Source organism: Miniopterus natalensis, chromosome 7, assembly GCF_054644295.1.
Source record: "Miniopterus natalensis isolate mMinNat1 chromosome 7, mMinNat1.hap1, whole genome shotgun sequence".
Lineage (NCBI taxonomy): Eukaryota > Metazoa > Chordata > Mammalia > Chiroptera > Miniopteridae > Miniopterus > Miniopterus natalensis.
This window is the reverse complement of record NC_142087.1, coordinates 7,237,005-7,259,560: the sequence shown is the minus strand read 5'-3', so window position 1 is coordinate 7,259,560 and position 22,556 is coordinate 7,237,005. Positions and strand designations below refer to the sequence as shown.

General features: G+C 41.8%; 1 protein-coding gene across 1 annotated transcript in view; it reads right to left on the bottom strand.

Moving 5' to 3' along the window:
- PTPRT (protein tyrosine phosphatase receptor type T) overlaps window positions 1–22,556 on the bottom strand; it is a 511,569-nt gene that overhangs the window by 167,962 nt on the left and 321,051 nt on the right. Inside the window, exon 11 of the mRNA XM_087819279.1 lies at window positions 17,276–17,549. Within this exon, the coding sequence (XP_087675405.1) occupies window positions 17,276–17,549 (274 nt within the window). The remainder of the gene's footprint in view (window positions 1–17,275; window positions 17,550–22,556) is intronic.

The window sequence follows — 22,556 nt, the reverse complement described above, 5'->3', positions numbered from 1 at the left end:
CGTTCATAGGTGTGGAAAGTCTGAAAAAGAATCCCGGCAGACCCAGGCAATGCGTACGTGGAAAGGGCTGGAAAGCCCACAAGATTCAGGCGGCAATCTCCAGTGGGTATCCCTGGGCAGATGGGGCGGTGAGAGGGACAGAGAACAAAGGGGGAATTTTAAGGCCCTGTAATTTGAAAGAGAACAGGCACAGCAACAGTCAGAGTATACACAGCGACCCATCACCCATGACACAAAAAACTCAGTCGTCCGCGAGAAAATCACACTTCTCTACCTGATGAGAACAGTGTGGTTTTGAACCAAGAATCTTACAGGTCACATTACGTCTATGAAATGAATACATGGAAGAGACAAATAGCAACTGTATGAAGGAAACGGAAAATAAAAATCCAAATGTCCCAACTGATAAAACTCACCCCTGGGGAAAAAAAATGACAAGCAGAAGAAAAGTGTAACACGGCGCTCCAAGGGGACTTAAATTTCCTCGAACAACTGTGAACTAGCAATGAGATTAAAAACCGAAACGTGTGCAAGTCAGCAGAGCGCGCGGGGTGGGGATGGTGGCCTAAGGGGAAGGCGAGAAAGGGGGGTGACTTGGGAAACGAAGGTAAGTTACAAGGTGTCCAGAGGAACATGTGACGAGGTGGACTGAAGACAGCGAAAAACAACAAAGGGAATGGGGAGGAGACAAAGAAAAATGCAACAAGGGTCAGCGGAAAAGTGACTTAAAGGGGACAGGAGAGCTCCAGGGTATGTACACGGGAAACCCCGGAGGAGACAGATTGAACCATTGGATAGGTCAAGGTTCCTAACAATGATCCAAGGAACCTCTCTGGAATTACAGGACAACCTGAGCCTGCATATTGAACGGACCCAAAGACCTGAAAGACAGATTCCAAGATCCTGGTAAAACTATTTAATTGAAAAAAAAAAAAAGAAAAAGTTCTCAAGAACTCAAGGCTAAATGGTCAACTGTTTCACTAGAGTGAGAGAATTAGCCTAACATGAGATGTCTCCAAAGCAACGTACAAGGCCAGCAGATATGACTTAGCATTTTTAAGAAACTCAAAGAAAGACATTATGAACCAAGGATTTTACAGCTAGCCAAGTGTCTTTCAAATATCAAAGCTACAGAAAATATCAATATCCATTAACTCAGAGAACACTGTACTCATGAGTCTTTCTTGAAGAACATACCAAAAGATAAGCTTCATTCGACAAAGAAATCACCAGAAATTTCAGCAAAAGGACTGTTAATAAGCACTTAATATATTTAATTGTAAACTTGAGACTAAATTAATGTGGGGACACGGTTGAAAGCAAAACAAATAAATGTTTATATAATGCAAGTTAAAACAAGGGAGAGAAGAAATAGGAAGAGGCGAGTAGATAAGTCCATTGACTGTTATATAGGCAATAGGTAAAAATCAGGAGAGCCCGGCCAGGCGTGGCTCAGTGGTTGAGTGACAACCTAGGATCCAGGAGATCTCGGTTCGATTCCAGGTCAGGGCACACGCCTGGGTTGTGGGCTTGATCCCCAGCAGGGGGCGTGCAGGAGGCAGCCGATCAATGCCTCTCTCATCATTGATGTTTCTGTCTCCCTCTCCCTCTCCTTTCCTCTCTCTGAAATCAATAAAGATATATTTAAAAATATGAAAAGCTACATACTATGTGATTCTAAAAAAAAAAAAAAAAAATCAATAGATACCTTCAAAAACTGACAAACCAGTGATGTCTGCAAGATGGCAGAATAAGAGTTTTCAGCACTCATCCTCCCACAGAAACATGATTTTGACAACCACCCACGGATGAGCGTACCTTTGTGGGAGCTTATAAAGTCTAGCAGAGAGGTCCTGGCACCTCATTGGAGCAAAAAGTCTGAGAACAGATGCATTGAAGAAGGTAAGGAGACTAGTTTCAATTCACTCATGTCACCTGTTCCCCATGTGGCCCAGCTCAGGACTAAGAGACGCCGCCTGGGCCCCCGATTTCTCCCATGGGGGAAAGTGAGAGCACAGTGAGTGCCTGGCTTCCCCAGCTACGCAGGGGGTGCCCAAGGGGACCATCGCATCTTGTCCCAGCCAGAACACTGAGGGGATCAGCATGGCTGAACAGTTTGGGAGCAGTGAAAAGCCACTGCGACATATACAGACAATGGACTATGACTGAGCCTTTAGAAAGAAGAGTATCTTGCTGTTTGCAAAAACATGGATGAACTTGGAGGACATTATACTGCGGGAAGTAAGTCAGACACAGAAAAGCAAGTACTGCACAATCTCACTTCCATATGGAATCTGAAAGTCAGACTCATAAAAGCAGAGAGTAGAATGGGGGTTGCAGGAGGGTAGAGGGGATAAGATGTTGGTCCAAGAGTTACGCAGGATGGAGACACTCTGGAGGCCTGTGTAATGCTGTACTTCGCACTTGAACGTTGCTAAGAGAATAGGCCTTGAGTATTCTTACCACCCACAATGCCCTACCCCTTCCCCTACCCCTAACCCTACCCCTACCCTGTACATGGAAACATCACATTGTACAGCTTAAATATATATAATTTTTTATTTGTTAATTATACCTCCACAATGCTGGGAAAAAATGCTGACAAACCAGACAGGAGAAGGGCAAGTAAGTAAGGAGAGGATTAAAGGTATTGAAACGTATAAGCAGAAAGGTAACTAGAACAAAAATGCAAAACTTTCTAAATATCAGAAGAAATTTTAAAATAAAAGAGTAAGGAAGACACCCCAGCATGTATTAGGAAATTAGTACAGTAAATTATGACATAAAGAACCTATGACAGAGTTAGGACCCACCGTATTAGTCGTATCAACAAACGTGCATAGGTTTAACTCATATGATTATATAAAAAAGATTCCAAATTGTCTCCTAAAGCAAGACCTAACTTTCTGCTATCTATAAAAGTCACAGCTAAAACAAAGTAATTCAGGAAGGGGGCGGCAATAAAGGATCGAGAGAAACTATAAATGGCAAATGAAGAAAGAAAAAAGGCTCAGTAGTGATCTTGGTTTCAAACAGAGTAAAATGCCATTTAAAAAGCATTACACATAACAAAGGACACTTTTTAATGCTGGAACCCACAATTAAGAAGAAATATGGTATCCATGAATATCTATGAACTAAAACCCACAAAAATCTCCTTTACCAAGTAGAAACTACAGGAGGTGCAAGATACTAAGAAAACTACTGTCAGTATAATTCGCATCAAGTGGCAAAAAAGTAGTGAAGGATCTAGAAGAGCTAAAATAATTCCGCAGATCTGTGGATATGTATCAAAGCCCACAGCCCGATAACAGGAAAACCTTAGGAGCTTATGAAACGGTCACAAACAATGACCACAGATTAGCTGATTAAGAAAGCATTGTTATGGCCAGTAACACAGAAACACTGCGAGCAACTTTCTATGATTATAATGTAGTAAAATGAGAAATTACTAAGAAGATTAAAAAAACCAAACAGATATTTCCACTTGGAAATATACAAAAGAATGTCTTGGATCAACCCCTAGGTGAAAGGAGAAGTTGTAAACAAAAATTTAAATATTTTAAAATAAAATATAATGAAAACTACATATCAGAATCTATGAAAAACACTTAAGGCGGTGACTAGATGAAAGTATATCAGTAAAATGAAAAACTGAAAAAATTAACTTATTTTTCAGCACAAAAATCTAGAAGAGGAACAAAAATAAATAATTCCCCAAAACACACACAAAAGGGAATAATAAAGGTAAGGGCAGAAATTAATGAAGTGGAGAAGATAAAAACAGTAGAAAAAAGAAAAAAGAGAGGAAGCACCAGTATACCAGATAAGAAATGACAGGGGGGAAGCTATTGAAAAATAAGAAGTTTTTAAGGAATGAGACTAGTTTTCAGATCTCTGGAAATAATTTTAAAAAACTAAATGGAATTGATAAATTTGCAGGAAATTATAGCTTATAAATATGGATTCTGTTAGGAATATGAACTGAAACAGTTCTAATTCCATAGAAAAAATAGAGAAATATATTAAGGAACTATCCCATAAAGAAACAAACAAACAAATAAATTTTAAAAAAAACATGCCCAGATGTCTACAGGGAATTTCTACCAGGCCTTTATAGACAAGATATTAGTAACATAAATTGTTCTGCAACATGAAAAATTAAGAAAAACAGTCTCATTTTTTTAATGAAACCATCATAATATCGACACCAAAACTCTGTTAAGGAAAGTTTTATATATACACACACACACACACACACACACACACACACACACACACACACATACATATACGTATATGTATATATGTGTATATATATGGTGAGGGTGGGGAATTATAGATCAATTTTACTTCTGAATGTGTAAGCCTGTTCAATAACATGTTAGTGACCAGAATCCAATGCTGCATTAAGAACAATAAAATGCCATGAGAAGGTGGAATGTAGTCTAGAAATGGAAGGTTGGTTCCACGTTAAGAAATCCACTCTGATGATAAACCATATTAACAGATCAAAGGAAAAAAATCACATTACCTCTAGCAGAAAAAGCATCGGACACAATTTTAACAGCATTCCTGATTTTTAAAAAAAAACTCAAGAAACTAGGAATTGATAAATACTTTCATGAAGTGATGAAAATATATCTTAGCCCTAAAACCAGCACCTTAGTGAGTGGGCTGTGGTCAAGGCGTAAGCACCGAGGCCAAGACCATGAGCAGGCGTCCTTTAGGCCCGGCGCTCCCCGGGGCGGCACTGGAAGGGTCAGCCAGAGGATACACGCTGGAAAACAAACTTCACCTCTGTTCGCAGATGACTTAACAGTACATCTGAAAATCCTTAGAGAATCAATAATACAAGGCAGCAGGATATAAAATTAATACACAAAGTGAATAGGACGCATTTAATCAGTCGGAGGACATCGTGGCAGCAGATCGCAATTTCAATGGCAACAAAGATGAAGCGCTTGGTGATAAACTTGAAAGCTTCAGAAGAGAACTTTACAGCACCCCCGAAAGACACCGAAGTAGGCTTGAACAAACAGGAGAAAGATATCCTCTGTTCTCAGCTAGGGTAATTCAACATCTTAAAGATGTCAGTACACTCTAATTAATGTATAAATTTAATGCACTCCCAGTAAAATTAGTAATAGGCTTTTTATGGAGCTGGAGAGGTTGACACTAAAGCTTGTATGAAAAATGAACATGCGAGAACTAGGAAATCATGAAATACAAAACCCAGGTAGGGGGACTTGCCCTCCCAGACATTAAAGCACGGAGCCTCTATAATTATGACAGTGCAGGACTATAGGCTGCAAAAACTTAAAATAGAAAAGCGGCATCTTGGATTTGGGGGGCAAAGATGCATTTTCAGATAAATGCTGCTAGGACAACTAGATAGCCATTTAGAAACAAAGATATTATTAGATACATAATTTACACCATATACAAAAATAAATACCAAACATTAGAAAATTAAGTGTAAAAAATTTAAACTATACAAGTTTTAGAAGCAAAGATGGGTGAATTCCTTTATAAGCTTAGTGTAAGAAAGGGCTTTTTCACTGATTCAAAGTCTGGATCCAATAAAGGAAAAAATAAAATAAAATGAAAGCACTTGGCTCCTTCCTTTTTTTTTTTTTGGTCTGCCAAAAGTACTATAAGCAAAATTTATAAAATTGCAACATATATCACAGATACAGAATTAATATCCCTGATATATAAATAGCTTTTGAAAATTGAGGGAAAAGAGGTAAAAATCCTGATAGGAAATTGAACAAAAGACATACACAAGTAATTCAAGTTATATAGAAAGTCTCCTAAGTACATGAAAAGATGTCGACTTCACTTTCAATAAGAGAAAGGGAATGAAAACTATATTGAGATAAAACTTCTTATGTGTAACTTTGCCAAAAATTACAGTTCGACCACACCAACTGTTGGCCAGGCTGTGGAGAGCCAGACAGTCTGAAACACTGCTGCAGGAAGCACAAATCGATTCAGCCCCTAAGAGAGGAAATTCAGAAATATCTATGAAGACTGCACATCTGTCCACCTTTTGATCCAGCCATCCCTCTTGTAGGAATGTTCTGACACACCTCCAACAATACGAAATACATAGGTACACAGTCCTTTATTGCAGAAATGTTTGCGACTGAAAAATGTTTTAAACAACCTATGTGTCCATCTGTGAGAGTGATTGAATAAATTAAGACATATCTACATAATAGAATACTATGTAGCTATAAAAAAATGAGGAAGGCCTCTACGAACTAATAAAAAACTGATTTCCAGGTATCTATAGTATGTTATCTTTTCTATAAGAACGGGGAATCTCTTAATTTTGCAAACAGATTAAAAAGTTACAGTGTCCTCACCTACAGAATAGTAGCAAGACCTTCTGCACATCTCGTTGGGTTGAACAAAATTTTGAGTGCACGGGTGCCTGAAAAGTGCAAAGACTATACGGGAATAGTTTTATTATTGCAATAAATAGATATCAGGATTATCGACAAGATCATTTTCCCTGTCTTCAACAGAATAACTTCCAAGCTTTTTAGCATGACATGCAAGGCCTCCCTCCTTTACTTGGTCTCAGTCTCTGTCTCTGTCTGGCCTGGAACCAACCCCACCCCTTCTTCCCAGCCTTTGGGCCTCTGCCCAGAAGCTCCCTTTGCAGGACAGGCCATGTCCTCTGCCCTGCCGCCTTCATGGAAAATACCCACTTACCTTTCAATGCGCAGCTCCCATGTTACTGTTTCTGCTAGCCTTTTGCTAAGCGCCTCCTAATCCCCGGCACCCCCAGGCTTCCAGCTGCGCACTAGGTATCCCACCAATGTGATTCCTGTTACAGTTTATTGGACATATTTGTTTCTATAACTGTCTTTCCCACTGGACTCTGGGTTCCCTGAGAGCAGGAACCATATATTATTTATCTGTGTTCCCCCCCCACTGACTCAGAGCAAGCGCTTAAAAAATGATTATTGGATTTTTATCGTCATGGTCATCATCACTTCCCCACTCTGGACTTCAGTTTCTTTTTCTGCCAACAGAAGAAAACTGCACAATCTCTAAGCTCCCTTTCCAAACTGCATTTTATGCTTCCCATTCCACAGCACCGGGACTTGGAGGCAAGAGAACAGCTGAACAAATGATCCCCTAATTGGGATGTCAGAGTGCGGCTGGTCTGGGCCTCATGGAGAGAGGTTTAGACCGTGCACCAGGGACCGGCGACTCCCGGCCTGAGGCAGCCTCGGCGCCAGCTGCCCTTCACGCCTCCCTGCGCAGATCCGATCTGACCCCGATGATCCCTGCTCTCCGTGAGCATCCTTTGAGCTGTAATTACTAATTGATGTTTGTAAAGCCTTTGAAACTCTCAGGTGACAGATGTAATCAGAGGCCAATTTATTATGGTAATTGTTATTAGTACAGCTCCTCATTATTTGTTGATGTTAATGGCAGGGCCAGCAGGTGTTCCAAGATTGAGAGGGGATCGAGGCTGGCCAGGCCTGGTGGGAGAGAGAGGAAAATGAGAATGGGGGGGGATTCGGGGTCTTTTAGGGACTCCTGCTGGTTTCAGTCAAGCCAGATTCCACTTTGTGGGGTTATGACTCAGCAGGTAGCATGGCACTGAACGCGCAGGACTGCCTAACAGCACTTCTACATGCACAGGTTCAAATCCAGCTCTGTCTCTTGCTCCTGGAAATGAAGATACATCACTTTACACTCCTTGTTGTTGGAGAATGGGTTTCAGGGAAGGAAGCATGGACTTGGTCAGACCAATTAAGAGGCCCCTGGGGTTTCCCAGGCAAGAGGGATGGTGGCGCTGAAGAGGAAAAAAGTATATGGATTGGAGAGAAGTTTAGAGTGTAGGACCAGCAGAACTTGAGGACAACTGGCTGTAGAAGTTGAAGTGTGTTGGCCAATCCACACTTCAGAGACAGGAAAGACTTGGGGATGTTTTTGGAGGGAAGAGCTGATTTAAAAAGATATCGCCTACTATTTCCACGAGTTTCTTGTTAAGTCTGGCGTACTCGACTCTCAACCCTGTACCCTAATCAGTTGAGTTTATGAGTTTGCAAAGTTGGGGACTATGATGTAAAAGATGGAACTGGACCCAAATTCAGCCTCTGGGAAGGGCCCGCAGAAGAACTGTCTCAATCCCCCCGTCTTTCTGTAAGTACAACAGTCCCAACCTTCCTCTGAAATCTCTCTCCTCGGTGGATGCAGGGTGTCACCTGGTGCCCTGTGCACACGGGTGTCACTGATTTCCATTCTCCTCCCTGCAGTCCCTCCTCCTGCATCCTGCCTACAGTCTGTTCAGATTCGATTGGCGGGTTAAAAATCTCTGTGCACCCACATGCACCTCCATTCTGCCCCATGCATACCACCTGTGACACCCTAGTAACGATAGCTGACAGCGTTTACTGCCCGCCAAACACCATGATAAGCATTTTTCTCATGCATCCTCTCATTTAATATTTACAAACATTTTTACCAAGTTGATACTATGGGCACCAAAATTTTCCAAATGAGAATGAGAGACTCAAGAGAGTCAAATTCACTTGTGTAAGTTCACATAGATGGTCAATGCCAGTCTATGCAATAGGAAAGGCCCCCATACTAAGCATGTTCATCAAAAATTCTGAGGGGAAAGACACTGGAGATCCACTAATCTTATTTGATGGTACTAATTAATAGCATTAAGGCCATTATATAGCACAAGAAGTAGAAAGATTCCTTGAGTGTAAATGGCTCCATTAACTTCCAGTTTAATATTGTATTACAACATTGATGGAAAAGGGACTAATAGGGTGTTTGAACAAAAGTGCTATTATGATACCGACTGGTTTATCCTCAGGGCCCCTTTTATATGTATGATTCATCCCCCTTCTAGGATCTTTCATGAAAACAATGTAACTGTCTTCCTATCCAGTAAGAGAAGCTATGCTAACCCGATATATGCCCCTTTTTGCCTTGGCTTCCAGGAAACTCAAGACAAATAGAGAAGGTTCTGTTTCATTAACTCCCTATACTAGGCCCCTGTGCAGTGGGAATCTTCCTTCCATTTAGATTCTTGAGCTAATTTAAAACTTTATTTTATCTGAATATGAATAGATACCCATTCATATATACATGTACATACACAGGGGTGGGCAAAAGTAGTTTTATAGCTGTAATACAAATAAATAATACAGTAATTAATAAATAATAATACAAGAATAAACTGTGTGTTTCATGTACTCACAACTGTAAACCTACTTTTGCCCACCCCTGTATATACATACATACATACACATGCTAAAATATTTATGTGTATGTACACACATAGGCTGTATTTGCACACGCACATATTTATGCTTGGGACACCTTCATTTGAAAGGTGCTTAGGAATATGCAAAGAGTAATCACACCTGCTGTTCCTCCCCACAAAGACCCCAGTGAGCTGGGAGGGCACATCTGCTCCCATTTGACAGATGGGAAAACTGCAGTTGAGTAGTCCAGAATTCAGTTCATGTAGCTCAAAAATGGCAGAGCTAGTACTTAAACCCATGGATCCAGTTTCCAAATTCAGAGATTTACCCACTTTTTCACCATCTGGGGACCCACTGGACTGAAGTTCATGGAGACCCTCAGCTTGGAAGGCAGAAACCCTGCATAAAGAAACGTGGGTTGCTATTTCCATGAGCCTTTTGGGGATGGAGTGTGGAGCATTGATGCCTCAAGACCCAGGCTGACAAGATTATCAGCTGTCAATATTTGTGTAACCTTCATTTCCTTCTCCAAATGAGTTTAAAGTATATTTGCATTGAAAGGAAAATGTTCTTGGTCCCTCAGGTCTCATACCATGATAATAAAATCAGAAGGAACTGCATGTGAGTGAAAAATAAATTAGCAACCTGGGAGGGCTCATCTTGGTATTTGTACAAGATGACACTAAGGGAATTTCTCTCTCACCTGGAAAGAGAAGTTTGAGACCCAACAGGGCTTCAACAGAAGTTCAGAGCTTTCAAGAGCAGGTGACATGTCTCAAATGGTAGAACAGGCCTGGAGGGCTGGGTGTTCCCAGGAGGCAGACTCCACTGAGGACTAGAAAGGAGTCCTAGGCAGGTCCATGGGCATGGAATGTAGCCTCTGCTGACAAAAACTGGGACAGGGCCTTTAATACCAGGCCAAGGCTTTCAGAAGTGGTTATAAAAAGGTTGTGATAACCTTCGATTCCAAATGTCTATTTCAGTCCTCACCTTCACTTCCACGGGGCTGCCGCAGAGCTAATAAAACCTAGAAATATGTTCCTAAAAGGACTATGGCAACAAGTCAGAATACAGACACATGTCAGCCTTTGGTTCACAGTTTTCTGTTACCTTGGCTCAGCCACTGATGGGTGGGAGAGATCTGAGGTTTTCTAAAGCCTCTTGGGAGACCTGGAAGAACCACTGTCTTTCAAGGTGGAACAGTATCACAGAGAGTACTAGACATTTCTTTCCCACACCTCCATGGAGGCAAAGAGAGAAAGCTGTCTCTAAAAGTCCTCCTTCAGCCTGGAGTAACCGAGGCTCTAGGAGATCCCAGGGTGCTTCCGGCAGTGCATCTAGCCACTGATTTAAACGGAGTCACTTTGTCTGTGAGACCAATCAGAAAGTAGGGTAGGTGAAAGCACCTTGCTTAGTGTCTGGGATACAGCAGGTGCTCAATAATAGAAAGTCCTCAGAACCTGTGACAGGAACTACATAGGTGCTTCAAGAGGGAGGCTGCATATTATGAGAGTTTGAAGGGAAAGCTTCGGGTGTCATGAGGGCGTGTGGTGATCATTAGGATGCTCTCACATAGCCCCATTCTCCCTAGAGGCTGGAATGCGCTGCCTCATTTTTTTGAAGTTAAGCATGACCACACGACTAGCCTTGGCCAACAGAATGTGAAAGTGCTGTGTATCATTTCAAGGGGAAATGTTTTAGAATCAGTACCCTACTTGCCACATTTCTCTTTCTCTGCCTTGGTGACTGTGAAAGCATGTGTCAAAATGGACTTTCCATCAGCCTGAGTTCCTGGGTGATATGGAGAAGGAATGAAAAATATTTTTCTGGTAATACACTGAGACCTCATGGTGCTTTGTTACTACTGTATAATTGACTTTATGCTAACCAACATGGGAGTTTTCTAATAAACTCCCTGATGAAATATCTAAGACCCTAGCCATGAGATATCCTGTGTGGTCTTAGTTCTAGCCCACTTGAGGGTGGGTCCCCCACATCTCCTTATTCCATGGCCCACCTGAACTTTTATGTGACATGTGAACATCACTAAACTAAAAAGAGAATCAAGAAATGGGGTAGGGAGGGGCAAGATCATACCCAAAGGACAAGATCAATTGTGTTAAAAGATTCAACAGGAACAGATGTCAGGCTTTAAGCCACGTATGAAAAGTTAAACTAGAATAAAGCCTGTGGTGGGGTTGTAAAGCAACTGAGTCATGGGTGAGGCAAGGCAGTCAACAGCTGTTGACATGGTTCAGGAAATCCTCCAGAGTTAGGGGGGTATGTGCTTCCATGTGGAGTCCACTGGACAAACTGAAAGATGCCAGGTAAGGATGCCCCACCTCCACCCCCTTCCCAGCAACACAGGAAGAAGTACACATATTACAATAACTGTGACAGATGCCTTATACTTATTGTCTTTTGCTCTCCTCCAAATTTGGGAAGATAGATCATGAATCACATTATACATCTTGAGATGTTAAGTAACCAGCTTAATTAGGTTCATATAGGCGATAACACCATAATTCAAAGCCAAGTCTGTTTGATGTCCAAGTCTCAGTTACTTCCCATCTGACCATGCCATAGAAAACTGATCCATGTGCAAATATGTTTTAACACTTCTTGGCCACAACTAAATATAGTTTCTTTCGATTCATTCACAGGCACAGATATTTTCCCCTAAGTCAGCTCTACCTAGATTATCCCAACTATTATAATGTGATCACACTACAAACATGATGACCTATTCAAAATAGCATCTGGCTTCCAACTGCTCTCAAGAGGTAATTGAGTCCAGGAGCTGGAAGAGGCGGCGAGAGAAAAAGAAAAATCACCCTTCTCCTTCTCATTACAATTATTTAGCTCACCATTTGGCAGAGGCATTGTCCAGGTAAAATGTGTCCCCACATGATAAAAAGGACATGGCAAGGAAAGAGTTTTCTCGCTGCATCAACAGAACACACACAACTGCACTGCCCCACAGAGATGGCTTCTGATAGATATTTGCATGAATTTGCCACACTTGTCTTGCATTCAACCGTTAATTATGGTCCTTTCAACTTCACAATCACAGCTAATGATGGTGGGGAAACAGAGAACAGTAGATTCAGCAGACCTCATTCTGGGAAGAAACAATACAAAACTGCACCCACCCACTGTTTACAACTGAGGCTGCTACTATGGGTACCACTGGGAAGATCTGGAGGAAATCAAGGCTGCCCAGGAGCCTGGAGCTTTGGAAATGAGACAGCTGGGGAAAAGTTTTACTACTAGAATGGAAGGAAAATCCTTTAGGGCTCATCTGTTTATGGTGAAAATAGCTCAGAACCACGTCTCTCATGCTACGCTGAATGGAAATCCAGACTGTACTCACACTTACTTGGTGCCTTTCAGTATTCGAGATGTTTTCTCAATTTGCTCTCAAGTAAGTATGACTATTTTAATTTTAACTTTATAACTAAGAAAACTGAGACTCAGAAACAACAAGAAACAGTTCATAACCTCATTCATTCATTCATTCATTCATTCATAAAATGATTGTCGAGTATCTACTATGTACTCAGTATGGAAAATACAGCAGCAACCCAAGGACATGGACAATGGTGTGGAGAGGGACTGGGGAGGGGGGTGGGATGGGGTGGGGTGGGTCATTGGGGAGAAAAAGGAACATCTGTAATATTTTAAACAAACAAACAAAAAAATACGGCAGCAAACAAAACAGAGTTCCCACCTCCTGGAGCTCAGTCTAATGAAGGAGGCACACACCACACAAAAACAAGTGCAATTTCAAATACACCTCGTGTTGTAAAGACAACGAACAGGTTAACATGCAAGCGAGTACTGGTGTGGATGAATCTTAGATAATATGGATGGAGAGTTCCCAGAAGATGTGACATTAATGATGAAATCTGAAAAATAAGAAGGCATCAGTTCTCCAAAGAATAAGTAAAAGGGAGATTCAGGTAAAATAACAGCTTGCGTGAAGGTCCTGAAGTGAGAAAAATATCTTAGAATGTTTGCGAAATAATGCCTTGGAAACGATCAAGAGAAGAAGGGTGGTTAAAATGTAGCAGGCACAACTATAGCGGAAGTACAAGGTTAAGTATGCCTCGGAGAGAACAGAATATGTAGGAGGAAGGGGTACGGAAATCATGCCATGTGAGAAACAGAAGTAACTGCATGTTAAATGTCAATGAGAAATGGCCTGGATGGCCAGGGATGGGAGTGGGTGCTCTTATATTTTCTCCTAAAGGCAGACATGGGAAAAAAGATTTGATTTGCTCAAATCAATACAAGTGCTCAAGAAAAGTGAGTTAAGGAGACAGAACTTGGCTTTACAGAGGGAAGAAAGTGCTGATAATTTTACCTGCTCCCCAAAGACTCAACTCTCTCCAGAGAATGGCAGTGGTCAAGCTCAGGCTATATAATGACCTGTCAAGAATGCTTCATTGGAGATATCTTGTTGACTTCTAGTCTAGTCTAGATGACACTTCAAAATCCATCCAGCTCTAAAATGCTGTAGACTAGAAGATAGTTGTATTCAAAACAAATGGTGACAACACTTCCTGAACCACAAGAGAGACAAGGGCTTATAATTCAGCACCATGGACAGTGCCCGCCAGCTGGGACTGCCCCTGTATGCAGAAGGAACATTATTTCACATATTTATTGATTTTTGGTTTCTCCCCGACTAGAATGTAAATGCTATGAGGATAGGAAGTCCTTCGTCTGTCTGGCTTACTGCTTTATTCCCAGCACTTGGAAGTACATATTTTATTTTTACATATAGAATGAGCTTGCTAGATGTTCACTGACTTAGTTAATCAACAATATCTAACTCTTTTAATAGCTTACTTACAGTCTCACAGTTACTAGGGTTTTGTGTGTAGGCAGTGTGATTGTAAAGGCTGAATATTTAGACACTTTTCTAAGCTGAAACACCATCCTTAATAGCCATCGGATGAAGCTATCCGGACCCTAACATTCTCTTACCCTGCTCTGGCGGAAACCTGAAGCTAAAGTTGGGAGTAATGAACTTGATTGATAGTGAATTATTCAACTGGGAACATGACTGCCCTGAAACAAATGGCCATTACCCTTTCCTATAACTTGTTTTAGTTTAATATAACTTGGCTTCACCCTGTGTTTTTAATCTTCCAGTGACAGGGATTCACTGAATTCTGGCTTTTACTTGACCCAAGGTATATTTTCCCCTTATTAGGAGGGAGAAAAGCAACACTTAAAAAACCCAAATCTAGTGCTTTTGTCTTTTGGCTTCTTATAGTTGCCCATTCTTATGTTTGCTTATAGTTCCCTTTGTTTCTCCCCCTTTTCTTTGTAGGTTGCTGTTTTCTGGACTTTTTTGGGGGGGGGGGTGGATTTTGAAATTTTTTAAAAAAATTTTGTCTTTATTGTTGAAAAATATTACAGTTTTCCCCCCACTGATCCCCTCCACCCCACATCCAATAGTTTGGAAGGTTGCCTTTATGTTTAAAAACTGTATTTCAAAAAATTCTCAGTATCAAAAATAAAACAGTAGCATTTATTCCATCCTGTCTAAAGTGGGAAAATTAGTAGACTTTTATTTACACTCCTAAATTCTCCAGCTCTTTCCCAGCTTCTATTGACAGAATAGTGAATTATAGACCCAGATCACAACTGTTGCTATTTTACATTATGCATCCCCTCTTCAAGCAACTCGCTTTCATGTTAGCCTTCTCTTCGGGAACACACTTGAGCATGCAGTGAGTGTGAGCGCTACGTGCGGCCCTCCCGGCCTCTCTGCTCCCATTCCCGCACCCTGACTCGTGAATGACTCATCAGAAGCGGGGCACGTGGGAGCCCGAGGGTGCAGAAAATGTCTTTCTGATGTATTGACACAAGAACAACAACTTGGCTGGCAAGGAATTTGTGGGTTATACCATTTTCTCCTCAAAAGCCCTCCAGGCTCGGCCGCACTGGCTGCTTGCTTTTGATGTGAAAAATCTGAGAGGGGCCAGGCAGAGATCTGTCCGGCAGAGAATAGCTTTCCCCCTCCTACGGCCCTTTCACGCAACCCTGTTCGGTAAAACTTTATACCAAGTACCATAATTTGAAGCAGTGTGGAATCATTCTCTTGCCAGAAAAATACCACACTCAGAAAAGGCAACAGCTCCCACGGCTTTTCCTCGCCGCTCCTGTGGGGACAACTACACCCTCGAGACACCCGGCCTGAGAGCCTTTCTGGTCCCATTTCTGCCTGTTCCATGACTGCGCATCTCAGATCCAAAAGGGGAGCACACACGGCGTGGGCTCGAAAGCATAAGTGATCGCTGCATTTTAATGAGCAAGGCCTTGTTCGTGTTGGAAGCAGTAGTAGAACCTGTTTCCTAGGTCAGCTAGCTTCAGACTGGGGTGACTGATTCCCAATGGCCAAACCCCATGTCTCGAGAAGGGGTCTATTGTGTGGTGTTTGGGGAGCAAAACCTGCAGAAGTCCTTCTGCCTCTCCTGCTCTTCTGCTCCGGGCCCACCATGCTCCTTCTGGAGTCCATTTGTCAGTGTTTTGGGTTCTATGGACGTGGTCTCTTGCTGGGTTGTTATGAGGATGTTAGTAGGAATGTAACAGAGTGTGAACTGAGAACAGCTATGACTCCTTTTCACAGCACGCAAACCCAACAGCATCCCTTGCCATGTTGCCGAGAGCAGGGAGAGCCACGCCTTCCCAGAGTCGTGCTGAACCCATAAACTGGCTGGTATGGGAGACAGGAACGAGATGGGCCCCGAGACGCTTCTGCCACCTTTATGTCTCCCTCCTCAACACCGCAACACGTCAGTGTTTCATGCATAGGGAAGACCAGATGGGCAGGTGGAAGGCAGTTTGGCTGCTTCTCTTTGTAGTTTTATATTCTCTGTGAGGAGTGTTGTTTGAACCAGTAATAAATGTAGAACTGAAATACCAATGTGGAATTTAAATGGGTCTGTGGACATTTTAAATGTTAATTAGCTCCTCAAACTAGGTTTCTCACAAGGTGATGACTGCTCCCAGAGCCTGCACCGGCTACTCACACACTTTACCTAATTTTGCTTTATCTCCACTGAGCTTCTCACTTCCCCAGCTACACTGGAGCATGGCACATTCTCCACTCCCTTGCATTTCTATGAGGGTGCATACCACATAACCTTAATATGAACTACGGAGGCCTAGCATATATCAGTTGTTTATTATACATTTGTTGAGTGAAATATATTAACCTGGAGTATGTCTACAAAAGCATCTTAGATAGAGAAGATAAATGTGTGTCATAAGAGGAGCAAAATACATTCAGCTTGCAGGAAATAAGACCAGGTGGGTGTGTTTGTGCAGAGGGGAGGCGGATGGTAGGAAGGATCTTCTGTGACTGAAAGACTACCATCTGAGAGGTGATTGCATGGGTTCTACTGGTCCCTAAGGGTATGGACCGAGGGCAATGCATAGAAGCTACAATAAAATATATTTTGACCAATGAAAATACTTGACACACAAAAAAGGTTAGCTTGTCTTTGGAAGAAAAAAATATTTTCTAATGTGACTAACAGGAATGATAAAGGAGCCAGTGTCCACTGATTAACCTAAATGTGCTTAGTACATCCATAGATATCAAATTGGTAGGTATCTCAGAGATGAGGAAATTAAGATTCAGGCCATGTGATTTGCCCAAGTGAAGCACCTTTTTCTTTTATCTTCTAATACAGGGCTCTGCAAAATATTTTCTGTAAAAGGCCATATAGTAAGAATTTTAGGCTTTGTGGGGCATGGAGTCTCTGTGTCAGCGCCTCAGCTGTATGGTTACAGCATCAAAACAGCCATAGACATAGAAATAAAAAGGCATTGCTGTAGTAAAAACAAATAAAAAACCCTATTTGCCAAAAAAAAGAAAAAAGGTATGAGGCTGGATTTGGTCCATAGAGCTTACATGTCAACCTCTGCTCTAAAGCTACGTAATCATTTCAGAAAGGGAAAAATACAAACAAGCCAGGCGATGGCCTCCACGTGGCCTTACTCACCCCATTTGCTTTGCTGAGTGCTTGAAAGTAGATACTGTAGCTTTTCAGAGGGGAAAGAGGAGGGTTCCAGTAGCCATTGTATGTCTTGTTGTCACCCACGGTAAAGGGCTGCGTGACAGGCAGGTTGGCGGGCTTCAGTTCAGCAGCAAAGTAGTGCAGGGAATCGAGGCTGGAGGCGTTCCTGTAGCTCACAGGCACCGAGAAGCACTCGATGATGTCAGCTGCCCGCCGAGACTTCTGAAGTCTCTCCTCCTTGACAACCAGCTGGTAGACACTGGACAGGACAGAGAAGAGGCACATGAACACTACCTGAAGGGATGAACTTATTACTCATTACCATCACTTCTGTCTGCACCTGAACCTCCCTCCTGGGCTTCAGACTTAGACTGCTGCTTTGTAGAAATCTACCTCCGTCCAGATGTCCCAAAGCCAGTTTACACTGGTTGTGTCCTTTAATGCAACTCGGTCCCAGCCCCTACAAACCTGCCTGCTCCTCTTACATTTCTTCCTTAGTGAAGGGTAGTGCTGCCCATCAAGTGTCCAGATCATGCATCGGGGCTCATCCTCAATTCCTACCTCCTTAGATCTCACTCCACACCTCGAATCAATAAGCCCTGTTCACCTGACACCAGCAACCTGCACCTGCTCCTCCGCCTTCTCCTCGCACTCAGGATGTTGAGGATGGGCACTTACCCACCTCTTACCCATACTCAACTGGTCTCTGTCTCTGATTTATTTGATCAGCTAATCAGTCAATCCATTGCTCTTCCTAATCATGTAGTCCTGTCCCTCTTCAGACACTTTTCTAGGCTCTCCATTATTCGGGTGACATAATCCCAACTCCCCACCCTGGCATTTGGGAAACTCTGCCTGGCTTCCAGTCCACCTTTTGGAGGCCTGTTCAAGGAGACGAGAGGGAACAGCACGTGCAAGCTTCCTTGCCCTGACACATTGCTTTAGGAAGGGGTGTGGGAAGAAGGGAAAGGAAGGGGGTGTTTTTGTTTACTGTGGTAGCTTCACCTCATCATCACTGTCTTGAAAATATATTTATCTAAGCTCTTTTCAGCTCACTGGTAATGATAAAATCATATCTAAATGAGAATAGCCCCCAAAAGTCATGCTCTAGTGCAAAAAAAGTGGTTGCTATAAACTACGTAGGGTTATCTGTGAACAGCAGGGATTGTTTTCTGTAGTAGAAAAACCCTGATAGCTTGAGAGAAGACCTTAGGAAGCTCACCTCAGGACACAGAGCATTTACTCGCACATTTCCCCTCCTGTGACACCGTCTCTATTTCTCCCAATGGGAAGAAAGACACTTATGGCCATATTTCCTGCATAAGTTAACCTGAGGGCCTCTTCTTAGGTTAGGAAGCTATGTTGCAGCCCCACCTCAGTGCATAAGGTCAAGGAGAGCGTGAACCTCCTGTCCCCTCCCTGGTTTCGGTGTCCTCACTGAAGCCCACCTTCAATGTCCATTGCTCATCCTCTTTGCTAGAGTGACTGGCCCCCATCCCTCTTTTCCCCAGGTTTCCAGACTCGGGCTTGCCAGCAACTTTCATCCTTTAGTTTCAGTGTCTCCTGAGACAAAAACACTCCTCAGGTCCTAAGTCGCAGGACCCCTCCCAGCCCCTAGAGGGAAGTTGCCTCAGACACCTTTAAAAGCCAAGCTTGCAGGAATCCCTCTGCAGGCTTCAGGGAGCCCTGCTGCTAGACCTTCCTCTGCTTCTTGGACTAATGGTTTAGGTGATGACTCCTGCTTCACTGAGAGAGACCAGGGGCCTATCAGGGCCATCTATCCACCACTGACACATCCTGTGGCCCCCTTTCCATATTTAGGGATGGTGTCTCCAGCCAGAGGCTGTGTGCATTTAGGACGCTGGCATCGGACAATGGAGAGCTCAAAGTTGGAGGCTGCCTGGCTTCAAAGAGCATGTTTGGACTCATGCTCTCCCAGAAGTGGACTTGTCTAAGTTCAAGCTCTTCCAGAATTGACTCTGAGCCAAGATTTCAATGCATATGATGTGTTATTAAGGAAGTGTACCCAGGAGAAACCAAAAAGGGAATAATGGAGGGGAGAGGGGAGGGAACCAGCAAGAATGAAATTTCAGGCAAAGTTCCAGTCTCAGCCTGATCCCAATGGGGAGCTCCGGAATATAAACTGTACCCCAGAATTAATTTCATCGCAACCCAAGGACGTTTGGGCCTCCGATACCAATTAGTTATTGATTAAGTACCCCACTGTAGAGACAGAAACTCCCAGGCATCCCCAGTTCAGTGTGTGGGGCAGGCAAGGTGGCTGTAGTAGTCTACTGGCAAACAATGGAAGGACATCACAACTGAGAGCCATTTGGTGGATGGGCACACTGCAGGGGAGGGGAGATGAGAGGACCTGAGTCAGCACCTAGTGTCCCCTACAGGGCACATGAGACTTGCATAGGAGCAGAGATCCAGGTGGACAAGGTGGTTTTCAACCTTTGTTTCCAGCTGAGGCACATGGTGATGTCCCATAAGTGACAGTGACTTTTCCATCACTGATTATTTTCTTGTATGATACCAATTTGTTCATTTGTAAATTTGTTTTACTTTTATACTTGTATAAGAGCCACAGGTACAAGGTGTTGATAAATATGTACAAATATAAAATATCTAAGTAAATGCAAAATAAAAATAGCTTCAGTCCAGTGGGAGTCCCGCCAGGTAGCTCTCACATCCTTTAGTGGCTCCATAGTCGCTGAGCACACCTTCACTTGCTGGCACCACAAGGTGTTCCAGGCTCACCTGTGCCCCCTTTACCAAGATTGTAATCAGGCATTTCTACAAAAGAAGAAATTTATAAGGCAACATCTGGGTACCCAGCTAGCTCACTGCTACTGTGATTCCAATGTTCCTATGCCCGTGTATTGGACAGGATGAAGAAATATATTTTTTAAACATCCAAAAATTTATACTAATTATTCAGACCGATATCGCCAATTCAAATCCATAAACACAAGAGTCTTCCTTACCATCACCATTCGACATTTGCTTTTCCTTTTTTTTTTTTTTTAAAAAGTTTTTATTGATTTGAGAGAGAGAGGAAGGGAAAGGGAGAGAGAAACATTGATCAGCTGCCTCCCGCATGCCCCCTACTGGGGATCCAGCCCACATTACGGGCAAGGTCCTGACGGGGAATCAAACCTAGTTTCAGACTAACATTAAGATATTCTTCACCTTTTGCACTTTCAGAGTCTCACAAGTGTACTGTGGAGTTCTTTCATTGCCACAGGACTTTACAACCACATGAGGCTGAATTCTCTCCATTAACTTCAATCTAGCAACATAATGCGAAAGTTTAAACACAGAAGCAGACATGGAATCCAGCGGCTTCTAGTCCACCGGATGTTAGAGAGGACCAAAAAGGTAAAACCACGCTACACTTCTCACTCAATCACTAAATCACAATAATTGTTTTTATAAAAATGTTTTATTTATGTTAACATGTAATGGGCTCACAACTTATTTTCAATAAACTAATTTTTATCAAAAGGTTTGTTAAATATTTAAAAATATTTCTCAGTTGCATTTTCTAATATGGTAAATTGATATATGACAGTAGGTATTACTCACATAAACTCAAGGTTTTAAAATTTTTGTTTGTGCCCTTTGACTACCAAGCGACCCTGGCAACCACCAATCTGCTTTCTGTTTCAATGAGTCCATTTTCTATGAGTTGGTTTTTCTAGTATTACTGAGGTATAATTAACAAATAAAAATTATACATATTTAAGATGTGCAATGTGAGGCTTTGATAGATGTACACATTGTGAAATGGCTACTACAATCAAGCTAATTAGCACATCCATCACCTCACATAGTGACCATTGTGTATGGTGAGAACACTTAAGTCTATTCTCTTAGCAACTTGCAAGTATAAAAAACAGTATGATACAGCTCTCCAAAATTTCATCCTGCAGAACCCCTGGACCAACATCTCCCCATTTCCTCTACTCTCCAGCCTCTGCCCACCACCATTCCATTCTCTGCTTTTATGAACTGGGTTATTTTAGATTCCACATGTAAGTGATATCGGCAGTATTTGTTTTTCTGCATCTGACTGATTTCACTTAGTATAATGTCCTCCAGATTCATCCATGGTGTTACAAATGGTAGGGTTTCTTTCTTTTTTAAGTCTGAATAATAATCCATTGTCTCTATATACCACACTTTCAATTTCAACAAGGTCACGGGATACAAGATCAACAGACAAAATTCAATTGTATGTTTATCATTAGGAAAGAGCAATCTGAAAATGAAATTAAGCAAGCAATTCTATTCACAATAGTATCAAAAAGAATACTTAGAAATAAATTTAAACAAAAGAGTTGAAATACTTGTACACTGAAAAGTAGAAAACTTGATGAAAGAAATTGAAGAAGACCTAAGTAAATGGAGACACATTCCATGTTTACGGTTTGGGATAGTCAATATTATTAAGATGGAAATTCTCAACAAATTTATCTATAAATTTTTTTTCAGCTTTTATTGAAATTATTGGGGTGACATTGGTTAATAAAACTGTACAGGTTTCAGGTATACAATTCCATAACACATCATCTGTATATTGTATTGTGTTCACCACCCCAAGTCAAGTCTCCTTCCATCACCATTTATCCCCTTTACCCTCTCCTACCTACCCCCACCTCCCTTTCCCTCTGGTAATCACCATACTGCTGTAGTCTGTGTCTATGAATTGTCTTTTTTCTTAATCCCTTCACCTTTTTCACTCAGCCCCCCAACCCCCCTTCCTTCTCTATCAGAATCCCAGGACACTTTTTCTAAAAACTAACAAACTCATACTAAAATGTATATGAAAATGCAAGGATCCACATAGGAAAAAAACAATTAAATGATAAGAGTAAAGTTGGAGGACTTACAGTTCCTGATTTCATAATTTATAAAAATCAATACAGTAATAGGTATAAAATATGCCCATAGATCAATAAAAGAGAATTGAGAGTCCAGAAATAAACCACTACATTTATGATCAATTGATTCCTGACAAGATGCCAAGACAACTTCATGGTAAAAGAATAATCTTTTAAGCAAATGATGCTGGGTCAATTAAATACTGACATGAAAAAAATCTAAATTTAAATTTACACAAGAAGTAACAGATCTAATAGTTCATAACATAGCAAAACTAAGAAACCATGGTCCTAAATGTAAGAGCTAAAACTATAAAACTTCTAGGAGAAAACAGGGGAGGAAATCTACATGACCTTTGATTTAAAAAAAGGGTATG